Raw genomic sequence first — 16,860 nt, forward strand, 5'->3', positions numbered from 1 at the left:
TTTCCTTCCTCACAGGACGCTTCACCATTTGTAATGATTATATTGCCTTGTTTCTTTACTGTTTATGTTTTAAAATTTTAATAAAAAGAAATATAAAAAAAAACAACAGGGTTCCCGACCTCGAAACCGCACCCTGCAACCGACTGCCCTGGTGTTACTGAGGGTGCTACTTTGTTTACCCATTTGCCCTGAGCTAAAGTCCAGGAGCTTTGCTCCCACAACCCAGTGGCCTGCTTGCCAGCAGCCACCAACCGGAGGCCCCTTAATCCCCGTTGGATAACATTGGGCCTCAACACTCTGCAGCTGGCCGCCCTAGTGCCGCTGAGGGTGTAACAAGAGTGCATCACTGACCCCAGGAGAGCCCTTAGTCTAACTGAAGAACCTTAACCCCCACAGTCGATAACTTACCTTTGAACTGATAACCCGTTTTTCCTCTATAGGTTAACATTGACAATTTTCTTCCAAAAAGTTTGAAATCTAAAAATATTCTTTAGAAATAGCATGAATAAGCAAAACGTATTTACTTACCTGTTTGCAGGAAATGTCCCAGTGCTGAATGTAGGCATTCAGCACTGAGTTAGAAAAGTAACATAAAAAGTAACATACCTGTAATTTATTGAAAAAGCCTATTCATTTCAATGTACTCTATTTGCTAAGTATTGTAAACTACTCCATCCCTTGTAATTCAAACAAAGTACAATTCCTATTGCATTTTCAAACTGTTCTACATTCAGAAACGTATTACTATAAAGTATTTAATGCTTACCTGTGCCAGGTTTGCTTGGTTTTAAAAATAAAAACAATTGGTCTAGAGTTCAGTCCTTGAGTGTGTGAATTCATTTGCTGACTGAGTGTGTACATCAAATGCTTAACACTGTCCTCTGATACTGCCTTCCTGCTCGCCCACTCTACCACAAATAAAGAGTAAGGTAAAGGTTTTATCTAACTGTAACCTCTGCCTACCTCTGGGGTCACCTGGACTCTATACACACTATACCTCATTTTGATGTAGTATATATAGAGCCAGTTTCCTACACTATAACGAGGGTGAATTCCTGGATCTTGAAATAAGGGTAATTGAGAATAAATTAACATCTAGCCTGTACCGGAAAAAGACAGCTGGCAATTCCCTGCTACACGCAGAAAGTAGCATTCCTAAATCTTTGATTCGAAGTATCCCCTATGGGGAGTTTCTTCGAGCTCGAAGAAATTGTAGCAGTGAATTGGATTTTGAAATGGAGTGTCAGGTGATGAAACAAAGTTTTGTTGAAAGGGGTTATGGTCTTAAGTCCATCGAGGATGCCTGTACCAAAGCATCCAATCATACCCAAAGTGATCTTTTGATTCCTAAGGAGAGAATGTGTGGGGATGATGATAATATTATTAGATACATCTCCACCTTCAACTCAAAATCAGTAGACATACGTAGGTGCTTGAACAAACACTGAAAGATCTTACATACAGAACCTACAGTGGTAGAGGTAGTAAAAGAATCCCAGAGCATAACATATAGAAAGGGCAATTCCTTGAAGGATAGGCTTTGCAAAAATGAAATCGTGCAACAGAAATCTATCCTTAGGGATATCCAGGGATGCTATGTTTGCATGGCATGCAAAGCATACAAATATAGTTCGAATGTCAAGACTGTGCACTATCCTTTGACCAACTCTGAGAGGAGCATTGAGAAGCATTTAACATGCTTGTCTGACTATTGTCTCTATGTCTTAATATGCCCTTGTGCAAAAAAAATACGTGGGGAGCATGATGTTCTCCGCCAAGAAAAGAATCCTTGCGCACATGAAGGCTATTGCAAACCAGGACAAACTATCCCCAATAGCACGTCACTTTGAAGAACTGCATAACAGCAATCGCAATTTATTGCGTTTTTTTGTGATTGAAAGAGTACCTCTATCTAGCCGGGGAGGAGATAGAATTCGCAGGTTGTGTCAAATGAAATCAAAGTTCATATTAGAACTGGACACTAAAATTCCTGGGGGCCTAAACTCTGAAGAAGAAATTAATTGGTTATTGGGAGAATGAAGTCCGTTCTGATGAAGTTAGCTCTATATCATAGTTGGAATATTGTTGAATTTTGTAGTCTTTTTTGAATTTTGTAGTCTTTTTTTGACCTTTTTCAGCTTCTGATATTGTTTTAAAATGTTTTTAATTTACCTTTTGAATTTATGTTGAAATCAAATTGGGCAATTTGGGATACGCTACATTGTATATCTGATTTCCTTTTTTCGGTGCGGTCCCAAGAAGAAGATTATATGTAATTAACATTGGAACCATGAGTCTTGGAATATACCCACTTGGGATTGAGAAATTGTGTCAAGCACTCGAGAGAATTGAATATTGTAAAGCTCTGATACATCAACTCATCTTGGAACTATGAGTTTTGAAATATACCCACTTGGGATTAAGACATTGCGTAAACATTTGACAGTAATTGATATATTGTGTAGTTTTTTTATGAGTTGACTTTTTGCAAAAAATGCAAATAGAAAGTTGCAAGATGTGAGCTACAATTAGGGGCCATTTATGTGATAGTTTTGAATTTAAGAAATTAGCTGCCCTTATATAATTACCCACTGGGGATTTATATTGATAATTTCTCTTGGAGTTGCTTTGCGCGCAAGGAATAAGCACAAATGAATGCAATAAGAATGTTATTTGCGTAAATTTGATGGAAAACGATTTGATTTGAGTCCTACACCCACTTGGGAATGAATTATGAGTAAAGAGTTTTTTGCCTGTATAATGATGGAAGTTTTATAGACAAATTGTATAGACTCATGTGTTGCATAATAATAATGAAATGAAATTTATTTCAATTAGTTGGGACTCGTTGAAGAAATTAATTCTTTGCAGAATATGAAGTATTTATCATATTTTGGATGAAGATACAATATATCCCGAAATCACAGAACTATATATATGTAGCAGAATATAAAATCAAATATTACTATGTTGAATTTAGCAAGAATATATTGCGATATAAATTAGAACTTTATCTGTGATTTACCATTTAAAGATGGCCGACACTGCTAAAGTCCACTTTTGATTTATATTATCACGCACTGTGTGTTTTTTTTGAGCACGTAATGTTATCTATGTTTAAATGTCTGCTTGGCAATAATGAATTACCCGTAACCAAGGCAAGTGTTTCGCCAAAACGCGTTCGGTTTTTTCGTTGGCTTGATGTTGAAATAAAGTCTTTCAAGCTACTCTGACTGGCGGAATTATTGGATAAGAGTGCACCACGTACTTGTGTGTACGATGCAGAACTGATGTAGTGCAGGGCGACCTTGGGCCCTGGCGTGCACCGACGCAGGAGTGTCCCGGTAACCCAAGGAGGGTGGAAAGGTGAAATATATACACAATCATATACTGTTTTGAGATGTATTTATATGCTTTTACTACTTCTGTTTCCTTTGTTACGCTGAATCTATCAGTTTATAATACTGCTCAAATATTTTCCATTTACTCACCATCCACTAAGGATATATGTATATCTGTTTGATTACAAACAATACTACTTGCTATTCTGATTTAAGCATGTGAATCTGAGAAAGATCCAAAACTGTGGAAGAAAATGAGTTACTTACCTGTAACTACAGTTCTCCCTTATTGGTATCTTTCATAGATTCACATGCGACCCTCCCTCCTCCCCTGAGAGGCTTTCCTTATTAATCAAGATTAACTCTTATCACACTTGTGCTTGAACATGTAAGAGACTAAGCCCCTCTCTGGAGTGATCTAAAGGGTGCTTGCATTTGATTGGTTATAGTTTAAACTTTGGTACTTTTTTACAGAAGAATATGGATAGGCTATAGCAGTGATTTCTCATTGCATGGAAGCCTTTGAATGGCATTGATTGCTTTTATAGAAGTTACTGTGGGACTCCCACCTCGACGACAGTGATGTTTCAAGCATGTGAATCTATGAATGATACTGGAGAACCGTAGTTGCAGGTAAGTAACTCGTTTTCTTCCTCACTTGCTTGCTCCAACTTAAATGTAATCATTTTCTCAATTAATTAATATAGTTCACAAATATTTTTGTGAAGGATTCATAATTGCCTAACATGCCAACTACTGCTTCATATGTACAGTGCAGTCCCCTTTTTCACTGTATTGAACTACAATTTCTTAAAAAGTTTGGGCATCTTTCCTCCTATGTGGTAAAAAAAATCAAAGAGGGAATGCACTGTAAACAATCTCAAATTCAACTTTACTATTCTCTACAGGGGCTCTTGCAAACACAGGAAGTGACCTGCCTGCAACAGGCGGGACAGACGGGAATGAGGATCCTGAGAAGATGTGTCTTCGGAACAGAAGCAAAGGTGAGAGATAAATCAGAATCCTTGTGGGTAGGTGCTGATGTTGCAGGTGTGTGTATGGAAGCGTTGAGCGCTCTTGGTGATACTGCTGGCACACTGCAGGTGTTATGTGCTCCTAGACTGACCCCAGACAAAATGATACACTACTTATTTTTATAGACTATGTTGACCAGTGGTCACAGCCTTTGCAGTTCAGGGTTGTCCATCACAGGCCCAGAAGGGCTTGATCATGTCAAATTTCCATGATGTCATCACAAAATATATTTGTTTAATTCATCTGGCGAAGACCCATTTGCACAGACAGTAGTTATCATGAAAGTCTGACATGGCGCTGCTCCTTTTGCACCTACACCTGAGAAACCTGTTGTAAATAATCCTAATTAGATTGGAATTTCTGTACTAAGTTATTTGTAGAACAGAAAACTTTTAGACTTTTCTAAACTAATAATTTTAATTAAAAATATGCTTATAAAGCAAAACGAGAGGCTAATTTGGACTTTGCAGTATTAAAGGAATTTGAACTCACAGTCAAGTACATCACTTATTCAGTAAATACAGTTAAAAAAATGTGTTTTATTATTGTGACCCGACTGCTAAATAACAAAGCTGGTTGCACCTAAAAATCTATTAAACTGTAGTCAGTCACTGAGAGCATAATCTTATATAAACTTTTCTGATGTACTGCATTTTCAGTGCTGCTGAGGTACATAAGCAGAGTATTCCGTATGTAGGGTGGCAAAATGAACGGGAAGTGAGTGCCCTTTCTAAAGGTTCTTGGTAGTAGTGACTTGTAGGAACAGGACAGTTGAAAGAAGTTTTCCAGGCGTAAGAGTAAGAAAGAACCTATTTTTATATTTTAAAAATGCAGTTTGTAAAATGAATTAAAGCCTCCTCGGTTTCACCACTGGGAGTACGTATAACCCCCAAGTTGTAGGGGTGCAGATTGTTAAGGTCTTGGAGGTTGGTCAACAAGCGGCTGCATCTGCCACCTCTGCCGTTTCAAAATCCAAAGCTGTTTCCGGGTGGGCCGCACAAGGCACATCTCTAGAGGGAATGGCACCTGCTTATTGACGTGCACTGAAAGACTGATGTGTAAGAGAGCAAACACACCATTTACACAAACAGCAGAAGGAATCGGCATGCAAGACTGGTGCAGAGTCTCAAGGCTGGCAGTGGGGGTGAGCAGTTGAGATTCTGGGGCAAGAGCCATTCCAAAGAAAGGCCTGGTAGTGCCGAAATGTTGTAGTAGGAAGAAAGGTGATTGATCGTCTTCCATGTTTACCACCTCCTTTGTTAAAGATGTCTGCCAGGAGTGGGGTAAAGCAAAGTGAGATGCATTTGCACATTGTAACCATTAATTCAAGGGGCCATCTCCAAATGATAAACTTTGGCTAGGGAGGTAACATGCCTCTCTGGAGGTCTCGGATGATACCCTGTGATCGGTTAATGAGACATGGGGCTTTCGTGCTCACCAAGAATTACCCACAATCTTTCATTAGCTGGATCAGAGGTCTTTCTCCTGGGATGCTAAGGGTTAGGGGTGTCTTGCATAAGAGATTGGCAAAAGACAAACTGCACCCTTTTGTATTTGATAGTGTAGAGTGTGTGATACTGCAGTAATGCTGACAACAGTACATTTTAACATATAACTGCCTCCCCTCACCTCTCTGCTAAACACCTTCCTGTTTACTATCCATTTAACCAGGTAACACATAGGTTTATCTTCATTTCAACTCTTGCACAAAGATTCAAGACATCATTATGCGTCTGTCTTAGAGCATCCTTGCAACCACTTTGAAACCGAGCAGACAGAGAAAAGTTGATTAGTCAGTCAAATAATTTTGATAAGTTTACCTAGCTTTACAATATTACATAAAATACAGCAGTCAGCATTAACTCTGATCACATTAAAAGTTAAAATTTTGTATTTAGCATTAAAAATATGCAACCTTTAAAATATTTGCAGGAACCACACACACTGGCAAAGACAGATATTTCACACATTCCTTTTATAGAGTATACTGCATTTAGTAATGTTTGCATTCATAATGTAGTATGTGCAACATTAGCTTTTTCATGTTTTCTTTATATTTGTTAGTGCACAAATTATTCATATATGCATTCACATGATTTATAATGCTTTATAAAATTAAGCAAAGGTGTAACTACATCAATATGTTAATGTTTCCATTTGATATCATTCAGTGTGAGGCCTGGCCCATTTCACATAATTCGTTACTTACCAGTATAAGGCAGAGAGGAAGCTCTCCGGCTTCCTGTAGACTCTGTCAGAGCAAGCACATCTCTAAACATCCTTCATGAAGGTTACAGGCGGGCATCTCACACCAGCCTGGCATCATCCGCTTGCTGGGTATGCCATAAGTGTTTTGATTATAGAGATTGATAACAGAACAATATTGTTCAGCTATTAAGAGGCTAACACACATTCAAACCTTTTTAGCACTAAAACAGCTTAGCTAGAGTCAAGAAGGGAGGGTTGGAGAATAGGTCTGGTTCAATATTCCTATGCAAGGGTATTTTTAAATACTGTTGCAGTGTTGCAATTCTTTTTAATATTTTGTTTATTAATCACTTTCATTGGCACTGTTTTATCAATACAGTTACAACTATACACATTATTTGCACTAGTATAGGACGTTGATTTTAATAAGATGATCCAATGTGTTCCTAGTATGTATTCTGAAGTGTCTGTGCAAAATGAAAATAGATTTAGAAACCAATAACAACAAATAATCCTGCGAGTCTCACGGTATTAATTGTTGCCCAGAATGCTCCTTCCTCATATAATGTGCAGGTGGTCCATTGGTTTAATTCCAGCAGGTTTACTGTCTCAAATTGGTAGGTTGGAATAGAGCCTACACTTTCGCCAGAGGGTATAGAAACCTAATCGCAGGCCGAATTTTTTATGGAATTACGAAAGGAGTATCAATCCCACTTGAACGTTAATGTGCTATACATTTGTTCCTTGGACCTATACTGCCATGGCTGTCACAATATGATAGTGATTATCACTATTAAGTGAGGGCTAGTTTTATACTAAAGTAACCACTATCATGCCTTGTATGATTGCGACAGGCCACAAATTGCCCCAGTAAAGCAGGGGCAGCATTATAGCAGAGGTGGAGGCCATGGCGCCCACAATATTTTAAGAATGACCATGACAGTGTAAAGGATGTCCACAATATGGCTAAAATGACTACTATTTTGTCAGAACCATCGCTGTGAAATGGGTGTCCACAGAATACAAGGAATTACCACCATTAAGCTAGGGTTGGGCACCTTTGTGTTAGGAATATTCAAAATAAGTCCAGAATTCCCACCATAATTCTTTAACTGCTGTGTTCTCAAGAAAAGAGGCATTCACCATAACTGGCGACACTTGAGCGGGAAGAGTTTCCTACAGGATGGAGGACGGGCTACAGCATGAAATCCCACGTGATGTTTATTTTTAACAACTAAAGCACACTGATGATGGGTCTCCCTGAAAAGCATTGGCCTTTTTTTTTCTTTTAGAGGTTTTTTTTTTTTAAAGAGTTGTATATAGCGTCAACTCGACTCGAAGGTATCAGAGCGCTTTACATCAGCACTTTTTGAAGTTAAATGGGGATAAGACTGAGGTCCTTATCCTGGGCAAGCACAAGGACCTATGGGGCCCTCCCCATTGGCCTCAGGAAATGGGTTCCTTTCCCCTACCTGTCACCCATGTCCGTAATCTGGGCATCGTCTCTCTATGAGACAACAGGTGGCGAGTGTTGCTGCCATCTGTTTCACGATCTTGAGGTGGCTTCGTAAGATCCTTTGGATGCTTCCTGCCTCAGCCCAAAGCACGGTAGTCCAGGCACTCATCACCTCTCACCTCGATTACGGCAATGTTCTCTATCTTGGTAGCTGCCAAACGGTACTAAGAAAGCTACTGGTAGTTCAGAACTCTGCACTACGCCTTCTTTGTCAGGTTCCTAGACAGGCTTCCATCTCGCCGTATTTATGTGACCTTCACTGGCTTCGAATTGATCAAAGAATTAAATTTAAAACCCTGTGTTACATCTTTAAAATCAAACAAGGTGTGGCACTAGGGTATCTGCAAGAGCTCATCCATCCTTACATTCTTTCCGTCCCTTGCGCTCTACAGCCCACGGAGACTTCGTGATTCCCAGATTTAAACTTGCAAGTATGGCAGGCCGCTCCTTTTCTTGTCTTGGCCCCAAAATCTGGAATGCTCTTCCGGTGTCCTTGAAGAATTACCCGTCCTATTTCAGCTTTCGAAGAAATCTTAAAACTTAGCTCTTTTAGTAGCAAATGGTTCTTGACTGCTCCTTTTCTAGCAATTTGTGTGCTAGGCGCCGGGAAACCCTTTTTGGGTAGCTGCGCGTGTTACAAAACTAATTTAATAATAATAATAATTACAGATGGACACAGTCATTTTTGTTAGGCACTTGGAGATTAAGTGATTTGACCTGAATCACAGAATGTTGAGCGCCTCTGCCGATACTCGAAACCGGTTCCTCTGCTTCGAGATCGACCGCTCTGGCCGTAAGTATACAACCTCTCCTTTCTCATTCGATTTGGACACTTTGCTCATGGAAGCAAATTACCAGTGATGTTTAAGTGAATTTATACAGCAAAGCAAACGTTTATATCATATTTAATAAATTAATAGTTTTAAAGCAGTAGTTGTCTGGGTGAACGAGAATGTGGTAATTCATTGCCTATGATTACCTATACACTACTAGTCAACACAGTTTGATTACCTGGCACTAAAGCTGTGCAAAGGGAGACAGACTGCAGTCCATTATGCTGTGGACGGGCGCCCACAACATGTCAAGAATGATCATCACTGTCATGCCTAGAATTATAAGTTAACAGAAATGTATTGCGGAGCTGCTCATTGTACTTGGAGTCTTAATTGTCACTGAGACTTTCAACAATTCAATAGAAACCTGTAAGAATGACCAAAAAGAACGTGGGCCAGATCGCCAATAGGCCAGAGAATGGCACCATAGATGTCTACAATATGTCCACAATTGCTACCTTTCCAGTAGAGTCAGCATTTTACCTGTAGTTGGCAGCATGCTAAATATGCCCACAAGTTTGAAAGAATTGCCACTGTTGTGGTGGGGGCAGCGTTTTACCAGGGTTGCACATTATGCCATAGAAAATATCAAGGTACCAAGAAATGGTCATACTTCATGGATTTCCACAAGTTGCAAAGCATTATAACCATTGTACCTCGGCTACAATTTTACCAAGGTGGGCGATAAGCATCATCACACGGATGCCCAAAATTTACCAGGAATTACCACCATTTTGCCAAAGCAAGTATTTCATCAGGGTGTGCTATGTGAACAATACCTGAACACCCTCATACATGAGAACAGAGACACACAAGTCACTTGCACAGATACAGGACTGCGCACACACTCGGGCACTTGCAGATATTCACAAATGCAAACACAATGCTGTTCACCACTGCATCAGTGCAGGTCGCGCTGCCGGCTGGCTGCTATTTTAATTAACCCTTAGCCTATTTTGGTTGCTTATTCTTTTTTATCCCCTGATTTTACTTACCGCTTTGCAGGGCCTGTGTCCCCTCACTTGCATATAAATTGTGGAAACTACACCGCCATTTGGCGGGTCCGGGTCCCGGGGCTGGAGACTGGTGGGCGCCATCTTTGTTTGGGGTGAGTGTGTGCTTGCGCGGGCGCCATCTTGGAGCGTCCTGACGCTCGAGGTGGTTTGGGAGACGCCTATTTAAAGTCGTCCTCTTCCGCGCAGCGGAAACGCGCAGAGGGACGCCGTCGCTTAGCCGGAGTCGTGCCAGAGTCCTGCCCGTCTGCGCTCGTCCGCGTCGAGGTAGCGGGCGCGGGCTATGGACTCTGGCCCCCTGCCACGGCAACACGATGTGTAATATCGTTCCGTGTAAGTACGACAGTGCTAGTATTCTCGCTGTACGAGATACTCTTCCAGTATGTAAGCATGTCCCATTATTTCCTCTCTCGGGACCTTATGACTGTTCCTGTGGCTGGTTTTCTTTGACCGCACCCACGGGGGTGCGTTCTGTGCCAGGGACTGCTTACGGCACTCATACAGATCGCACTGAGCAAGTCCTAAACGTGTGGAGCCTGAATGTCAGATCTTTGGTCAAGCACTATCAATTCCTTCGGGATATGATAGATTCGGATTCTCCAGATATCATCTTTTTGACCGAAACTTGGCTACAAGATGCTGACACCGCCATTATAAATCTGGCCTTCCCCTCCACCTATACGGTGTTTACACTGAACCGTACAACTAGGGGAGGTGGTATCGCCATGGCGATTAAATCCTGCCTATCGGCTGAATGGAAGCCTCAGAACCTTCCCATGTGTGAAAGCGCCTCCTTTAAGGTAAGGATAAGCCATCACTTCACCTTTAGTGGCATCCTTATCTATCGCCCACCTGGGAACGATACCGTCTTTAAGTCCGCACTGGTAGATGTGGTCAGCTCGCTAGTCTCTAGCTGTGCTAATTTTAACATCGTAGGGGACTTAAACATTCACTTCGATCTGATGTCTTCTTCTCCTATTAGCTCTCTGCTAGCGGATCTTGAAGCGATGCAACTTAACCAACTAGTTACCTCCCCCACCCACATAGGAGGACACATACTTGATCCCTTCTTTACCACCTTAATCCGGGCCAAAACATCTGTCCCGTTGGCGGTGGGTTGGACGGACCATATGTTGGTTAAAGTGGCGTGTCCCTTAGATAATCCACAATTGAAACCTGTGGATAAACAGATCCTCAAGCGTAGCTGGCGGAAACTCAAGCTGGAGGAATTTGTTGGGATATTGGAGGCACAGCCCTTAGGCAAACTGCAGAATGTGGAACAGGGCTACGAACAGTTCTGTAACTGGGTTCTCACGGCCCTCGATTCTCTTATACCTCTGCGCTGGTCTAAATGTCATGCTAAGACCCGCAGTCCCTGGTATAATGAAAACCTTGCCGAGCTTAAAAGAACGTGCCGGCAAGCTGAGAGAGCCTGGAGGAAATCCTTTGATCCCATGTTAAAATCACTGTACTTTGCCCAGCTCAAAAACTATCACAGAGCCATCTGTCAAACTCGGGCAGCTTATTATGCTACTGAGTTCTCCAATAGTTCCAATCCCTCCAAGCTTATCTTCAAGGTACTTAAAGATCTGATGGGGAAACGGGCCACCTCGATAGAAATCTGCACGGATTCACACTGTGAGAGCCTGGCATCCTTCTTCGTGGAGAAGGTGCAGGCAATCTACCGAGGTTTTACATCTTCCGTCCCCGCGGAGGCTCCGAGTACTGTGAAGACTTTGGTTGTGGAGACCTTGTCCTTCTTGCCGGCTATGTCTGTTGAGGTATTTGACACTCTAAGCCTCAAAATTAAATCTGGCTCTCCCTTAGATCCATTGAAGCCGGAGTTCTTCACTCTTCTCCCGCCGCTGTGTCGTGAGCCCATCCTGGATCTTATCAATCTTTCCCTTACTGAGGGCGTGGTTCCTCCATCCTGGAAGCAAGCTGTGGTCAGCCCTATTTTGAAGAAACCCAATCTTGACCCCTTGCTCCCGGAAAATTACCGGCCCATCTCCCTCCTGCCTTGGACCGCAAAGGTCACTGAGGCACACGTGAATACCATTCTGTCTACCCATCTCTCTCGTAATAACATTCTTGACGAGAGTCAAAATGGGTTCCGCACTCAACACAGCACTGAAACGGCCCTGCTCTTCATGACCGAGCACTTGCGGTCAGTGCTGGATGCGGGGCAGACAGCGGCGCTCCTGCTGTTAGACCTGAGCGCCGCATTTGACACGGTGTCTCATGACATTTTAGTGCGGCGTTTGGAGGAAGTGGGTATCGGAGGGAAAGCTCTTGAGTGGTTCCGCTCCTTCCTTTCGGACCGGTGTTTTAAAGTGGCCATTCCACCTGGCCAGTCCTCGTTCCACTCTCTCGGTCTGGGAGTTCCCCAGGGCTCCGCTTTAAGTCCTACACTGTTCAATCTGTATGTGAAACCGCTGGCTGCTGTCGTCAGGGAATGTGGCCTTACCATGACATCGTACGCCGACGACACGCAGCTGGCGGTAACACTTAGCGGAGACCCTGAGGTGAATGCGCCCAGATTTCGAGCTGGACTTATAGCTGTGGCTAAGTGGATGCGTTGCAACTGCTTACAGCTTAACGCTAAAAAAACCGAGGTCCTGATTCTAGGGAGGCAGACGGAACTTTGGGGAGACCAGTGGTGGCCTCCCGAACTGGGGGTCTCTCCCACTCCAGCGGCCGAAGTTAAAAACCTGGGGGTGTGGCTGGATTCCCATCTTTCTTTTGCCAGCCATACGAAGAGGGTAGCAGCTACCTGTTTTGGTATCCTGCGGGGACTGAGGCCTGTCCTTAAGTTCTTCGACCCCCCCACGCGGCAACTGGTGGTTCAGGCCTCCATCTTGTCGCGATTGGACTACGGGAGCGCTTTGCTACTTGGAGTGAACCAGGCTGAGGCTTCTAGGCTTCAGATTGTGCAGAATGCTGCTGCACGTGCCATTGTGGGCCTCCCGAGGCGGTGTTCTGTTTCCACTGTTCTGACTTCCCTTCATTGGCTTCCGGTCAGACAGAGAATCAAATTTAAGGCTCTCTGTCTGACATTTAAGATTCTGAAGCTTTCCTCCCCTCCTGCCCTTGCGGGCCTTATTGCTCCGTATCTGCCCACACGTTCCCTCAGGTCTGAATCTCACCACCTGGCGATTAAGCCTAGGTTCAGACTGAGTAGGATGGGAGGGCGCTCCTTTCGCGTTCTGGCAGTTGACCTATGGAATTCTCTCCCTGTACACATCCGTGCCCTGGATAGTCTTATTCTTTTCAGGCGCGCTATTAAAACCCACCTGTTCGCTTCTGGCAATTGATCTCCTCTTTCCCCGGCTCTGATCTGTTGTGTTGTGGTATCTGGACAGGCGCCAGGACGCCCCTTCGCTGGGGCAGCTGTGCGCCGAATAAAAGTTATTAACATAACATAACATAACAGCATTAACTTGCTTTTAAATAAACCTTTGCTCGGTTCTAGTATTCTGACTTCTGCTGCTGCCATCCCTCTCTCTCATATGGTGGGATAAGCTCATGTAAACACTAGTGTAGTCTCTCCCTTATCGGGCTATGCACTTTACCGGATGTGTGATTGCTACAGTAGGTTCTCCTCTGGGAGGGAAGGGAAGTAGTGGAAGTGGTAGAGATGGGGAGTTGAGGGAGGTTTGAAACTCTAGCTCGGCAACATGGGTGGGAGGGTCCTTTGGGTAGGGTCTTATTCTATCTTTCTTTTTTGGACTTTTGAGTAGCCCCTGTGCTGTAACTGGGAGAGCAGAATGTAGTGGGGGAGAAGGAATGCTAGTCCAGTGGGAGGAGCTTTTATTGTACTTCCTTCCTACTGCTTGGTACCCAGTTGGCGTTAACTTGGCAAAGAAAGGAGCTCTGACATCAATCAATCAATCAATCATGTCATTTTTAGAGCGCACTACTCACCCGTAGGGTCTCAAGGCGCTGGGATGGGGGGGGGTGCCGTTACTGCTCGAACAGCCAGGTCTTGAGCTTCTTCCTGAAGGAGAGGTGGTCTTGGGTCAGGCGCAGGTCGGTTGGGAGTGAGTTCCAGGTCTTGGCGGCCAGGTAGGAGAAGGACCTTCCTCCTGTTGTCGCTCTTCGGATGCGGGGGACGGCGGCGAGGGCGTGGCTGGTTGATCTGAGGAGGCGCTTGGGGGTGTAGAAGTTGATCCGGTTGTTGAGGTAGCTCGGGCCTTGGTCGTGTAGGGCTTTGTGTGCGTGGGTGAGGAGACGGAAGGTGATTCTCTTGTTGACCGGGAGCCAATGCAGATCTCTCAGGTGTCCGGAGATGTGGCTGCGTCGGGGGATGTCGAGGATGAGTCTGGCCGAGGCGTTCTGGATCCGCTGGAGTCTCTTCTGGAGCTTGGCGGTGGTTCCGGCGTAGAGGGCGTTGCCGTAGTCCAGTTGGCTGGTGACGAGGGCCTGGGTGACCGTCTTCCTCGTCTCGGTGGGGATCCACCGGAAGATCTTGCGTAGCATGCGCAGGATGTTGAAGCAAGACGAGGAGACGGTGTTTACTTGTCTGGTCATGGAGAGGGAGGAGTCCAGGATGAAGCCCAGGTTGCGTGCGTGGTCCGTCGGTTTGGGTGCGGTGCCCAGGGCGGGGGGCCACCAGGAGTCGTCCCAGGCGGAGGGCGAGGAGCCCAGGATGAGGACCTCCGTCTTGTCCGAGTTCAGTTTCAGGCGGCTGGTCGTCATCCATTCGGCTACCTCTCTCATCCCTTCGTGCAGGTTGGCTCTGGCGGTGGCGGGGTCGTTGGTCAGGGAGAGGATCAGCTGGGTGTCGTCGGCGTAGGAGATTATGTTGAGGTTGTGTTGGCGTGCGATGGCCGCGAGGGGGCTCATGTAGACGTTGAAGAGGGTGGGGCTCAGTGAGGATCCTTGAGGGACGCCGCAGATGACTTTGGTGGCCTCTGACTTGTACGGTGGTTGGCGGACTCTCTGTGTTCTTCCGTCGAGGAAGGAGGTGATCCAATCCAGCGCTTTGTCCTGGATTTCGATGTTGCCGAGGCGCTGTACTAGGGTGCGGTGGCAGACAGTGTCGAAAGCTGCGGAGAGGTCCAGGAGGATGAGGGCCGCTGTTTCTCCGTTGTCCATCAGAGTTCGTATGTCATCGGTGGCAGCGATGAGGGCGGTCTCGGTGCTGTGGTTCGCTCGGAAGCCAGACTGTGACATGAGTTAAAATAGCTACATTATCTTGCTCTTTATATAGTAATAGTTTGTAGGTTGCTGTTTTGTATGTCTCCGTCAACCATTTGCCATGGGTGGGTCTCTGGCGACCACCAGTGTCGTAGAATACACACTTTCACTGTGGTAAAAGCAGTGGAAAGCAGCCATCCGATATGGCAGGCTGGAGTCAGCAGGTCAGCCATTTCAGTATAGAGGTGTATCAATGGTCCTGCTTGCTAAGGATCAATGGTAGCATGTCGCTTCCTATCCTATCAGCACATCTTCCCAGTCACTGTGAGGCAATAATCCTGCTGCCCTGAGTTTTTGAAGGCCCCAGTACCAGTCTTTAAACTGGTAAATTTCATTCTGGGTTCCCTAACCCCTCTATTCAGGTCCCTGAGCTCCTCAGCCCAATCCTCCACCATGTATTCTACCTGCAGTAGTCCTTGCCATTTGGTGTGAAGTTGCAGTAAGAGGAGCTGTGAGTCTAGATGATTTACTATAGGGTGTAGAACCCAAATACCGTCCATTGGAAAAATCCTCTGTTTTTAAGGTATTGTAATATGGGAGATTCCCCTAAACGGCTATGGAGGGAGTGTTTTAATTGTAGGCATTTCCATTCCTGTCTCTGGGGCAGGTGAAATTCATCCTGTATTGTGATAAAGGTTTTAAGTTCCCCTTGGCACAGCTGTTCAGTTGTGTATTCCTGCTTTCTTCCAGAGCTCCCATGATATGGCTCGGCCCCCCACACTGATGCTGGCATTATGTCAGACTGGTGCTTGTTCATGTATTTGAGCTGGTGCTTGTGCATGTATTTGAGTGTAACTTTTAAACAGCGTATGGCAGTGGAGCCAAATCTGAGTTCTAGTTTGTGTGATGGGATTTGAAATCTGTGAACTCAGTGAACTATGGCTTTTATACTGCTGGGGGTCTCCAACCTTTTCTGTAATAAGAGCTACTTACGAGCAGTAACAGTCATCCTGAGCTACTAATATTGTTAATGTTGTAATAGTGACCACATCAGAAAAGATTACGTTAGTGGCCACCCTGTATAAAATTACCCACAGAGATCACCTCAGTGCACCAGGCAGGATTGCTGGAGTAATGTAAAAAACCCTTTGTCAATTCGGAATGCCATTACATAGGTTATATAAAACGTTCATAGCTTAAATGCCCCATGACACAAAGGTAATATTAGTAAGAAACCTCCACAACACCACATGACCCTCAAATATCCGATAAAATTTGATTTTGGAAATGCAATCATCAGCTTATCCTTTCTGAAAATATATACATTTTTATCCCTGGTACACACTCTTGAATTATGGGTTTACATATAGTCCATCAAGCAAAAGCTTGAAATTTAGTAGTTTCAACTGGACACGGGAGAGCTACTTACATAAACTGCAGAACTACTAGTAGCTCCCGAGCTACTCGTTAGAGAAGCTTTTTAGGATATGGAGAATCACACAATGTTGGGCGTCTGTGTCTTGGCTATAGATAGGTCAGTTGGGATGGATGAAGCGATGTGCAGTAGTGTTCCACGCATGGTAGTCTCAGGCCGCCACTCTCTCTTGGCTATTGTTCTCTAGATTTTTAGCTTGGGTTTTGTTGCTTCACATATACAAAGTTCTTGATTGCCTGGCTTATTTACCTCAGTACAGAAATGTTAACTGCATGTAGGAGCACGCCTAGCAGATATGTAGATCAGGTTACTACCAGCACCATAACTTCCTATACTCTTC

General features: G+C 44.2%; 1 protein-coding gene across 2 annotated transcripts in view; it reads left to right on the forward strand.

The window, feature by feature from the left end:
• Positions 1–16,860, forward strand: part of EZH1 (enhancer of zeste 1 polycomb repressive complex 2 subunit) — a 278,927-nt gene that overhangs the window by 168,307 nt on the left and 93,760 nt on the right. For both annotated transcript variants that reach the window (XR_013594997.1, XM_078645362.1), the window contains exon 8: positions 4,250–4,345. Coding sequence is in view for 1 of the 2 variants with exons in the window: in XM_078645362.1 (XP_078501488.1) it covers positions 4,250–4,345 (96 nt within the window). In the remaining variant the exon portion in view is untranslated. The remainder of the gene's footprint in view (positions 1–4,249; positions 4,346–16,860) is intronic.

The sequence above is a fragment of the Lissotriton helveticus genome, chromosome 5_1, assembly GCF_964261635.1.
Source record: "Lissotriton helveticus chromosome 5_1, aLisHel1.1, whole genome shotgun sequence".
Taxonomy (NCBI): domain Eukaryota; kingdom Metazoa; phylum Chordata; class Amphibia; order Caudata; family Salamandridae; genus Lissotriton; species Lissotriton helveticus.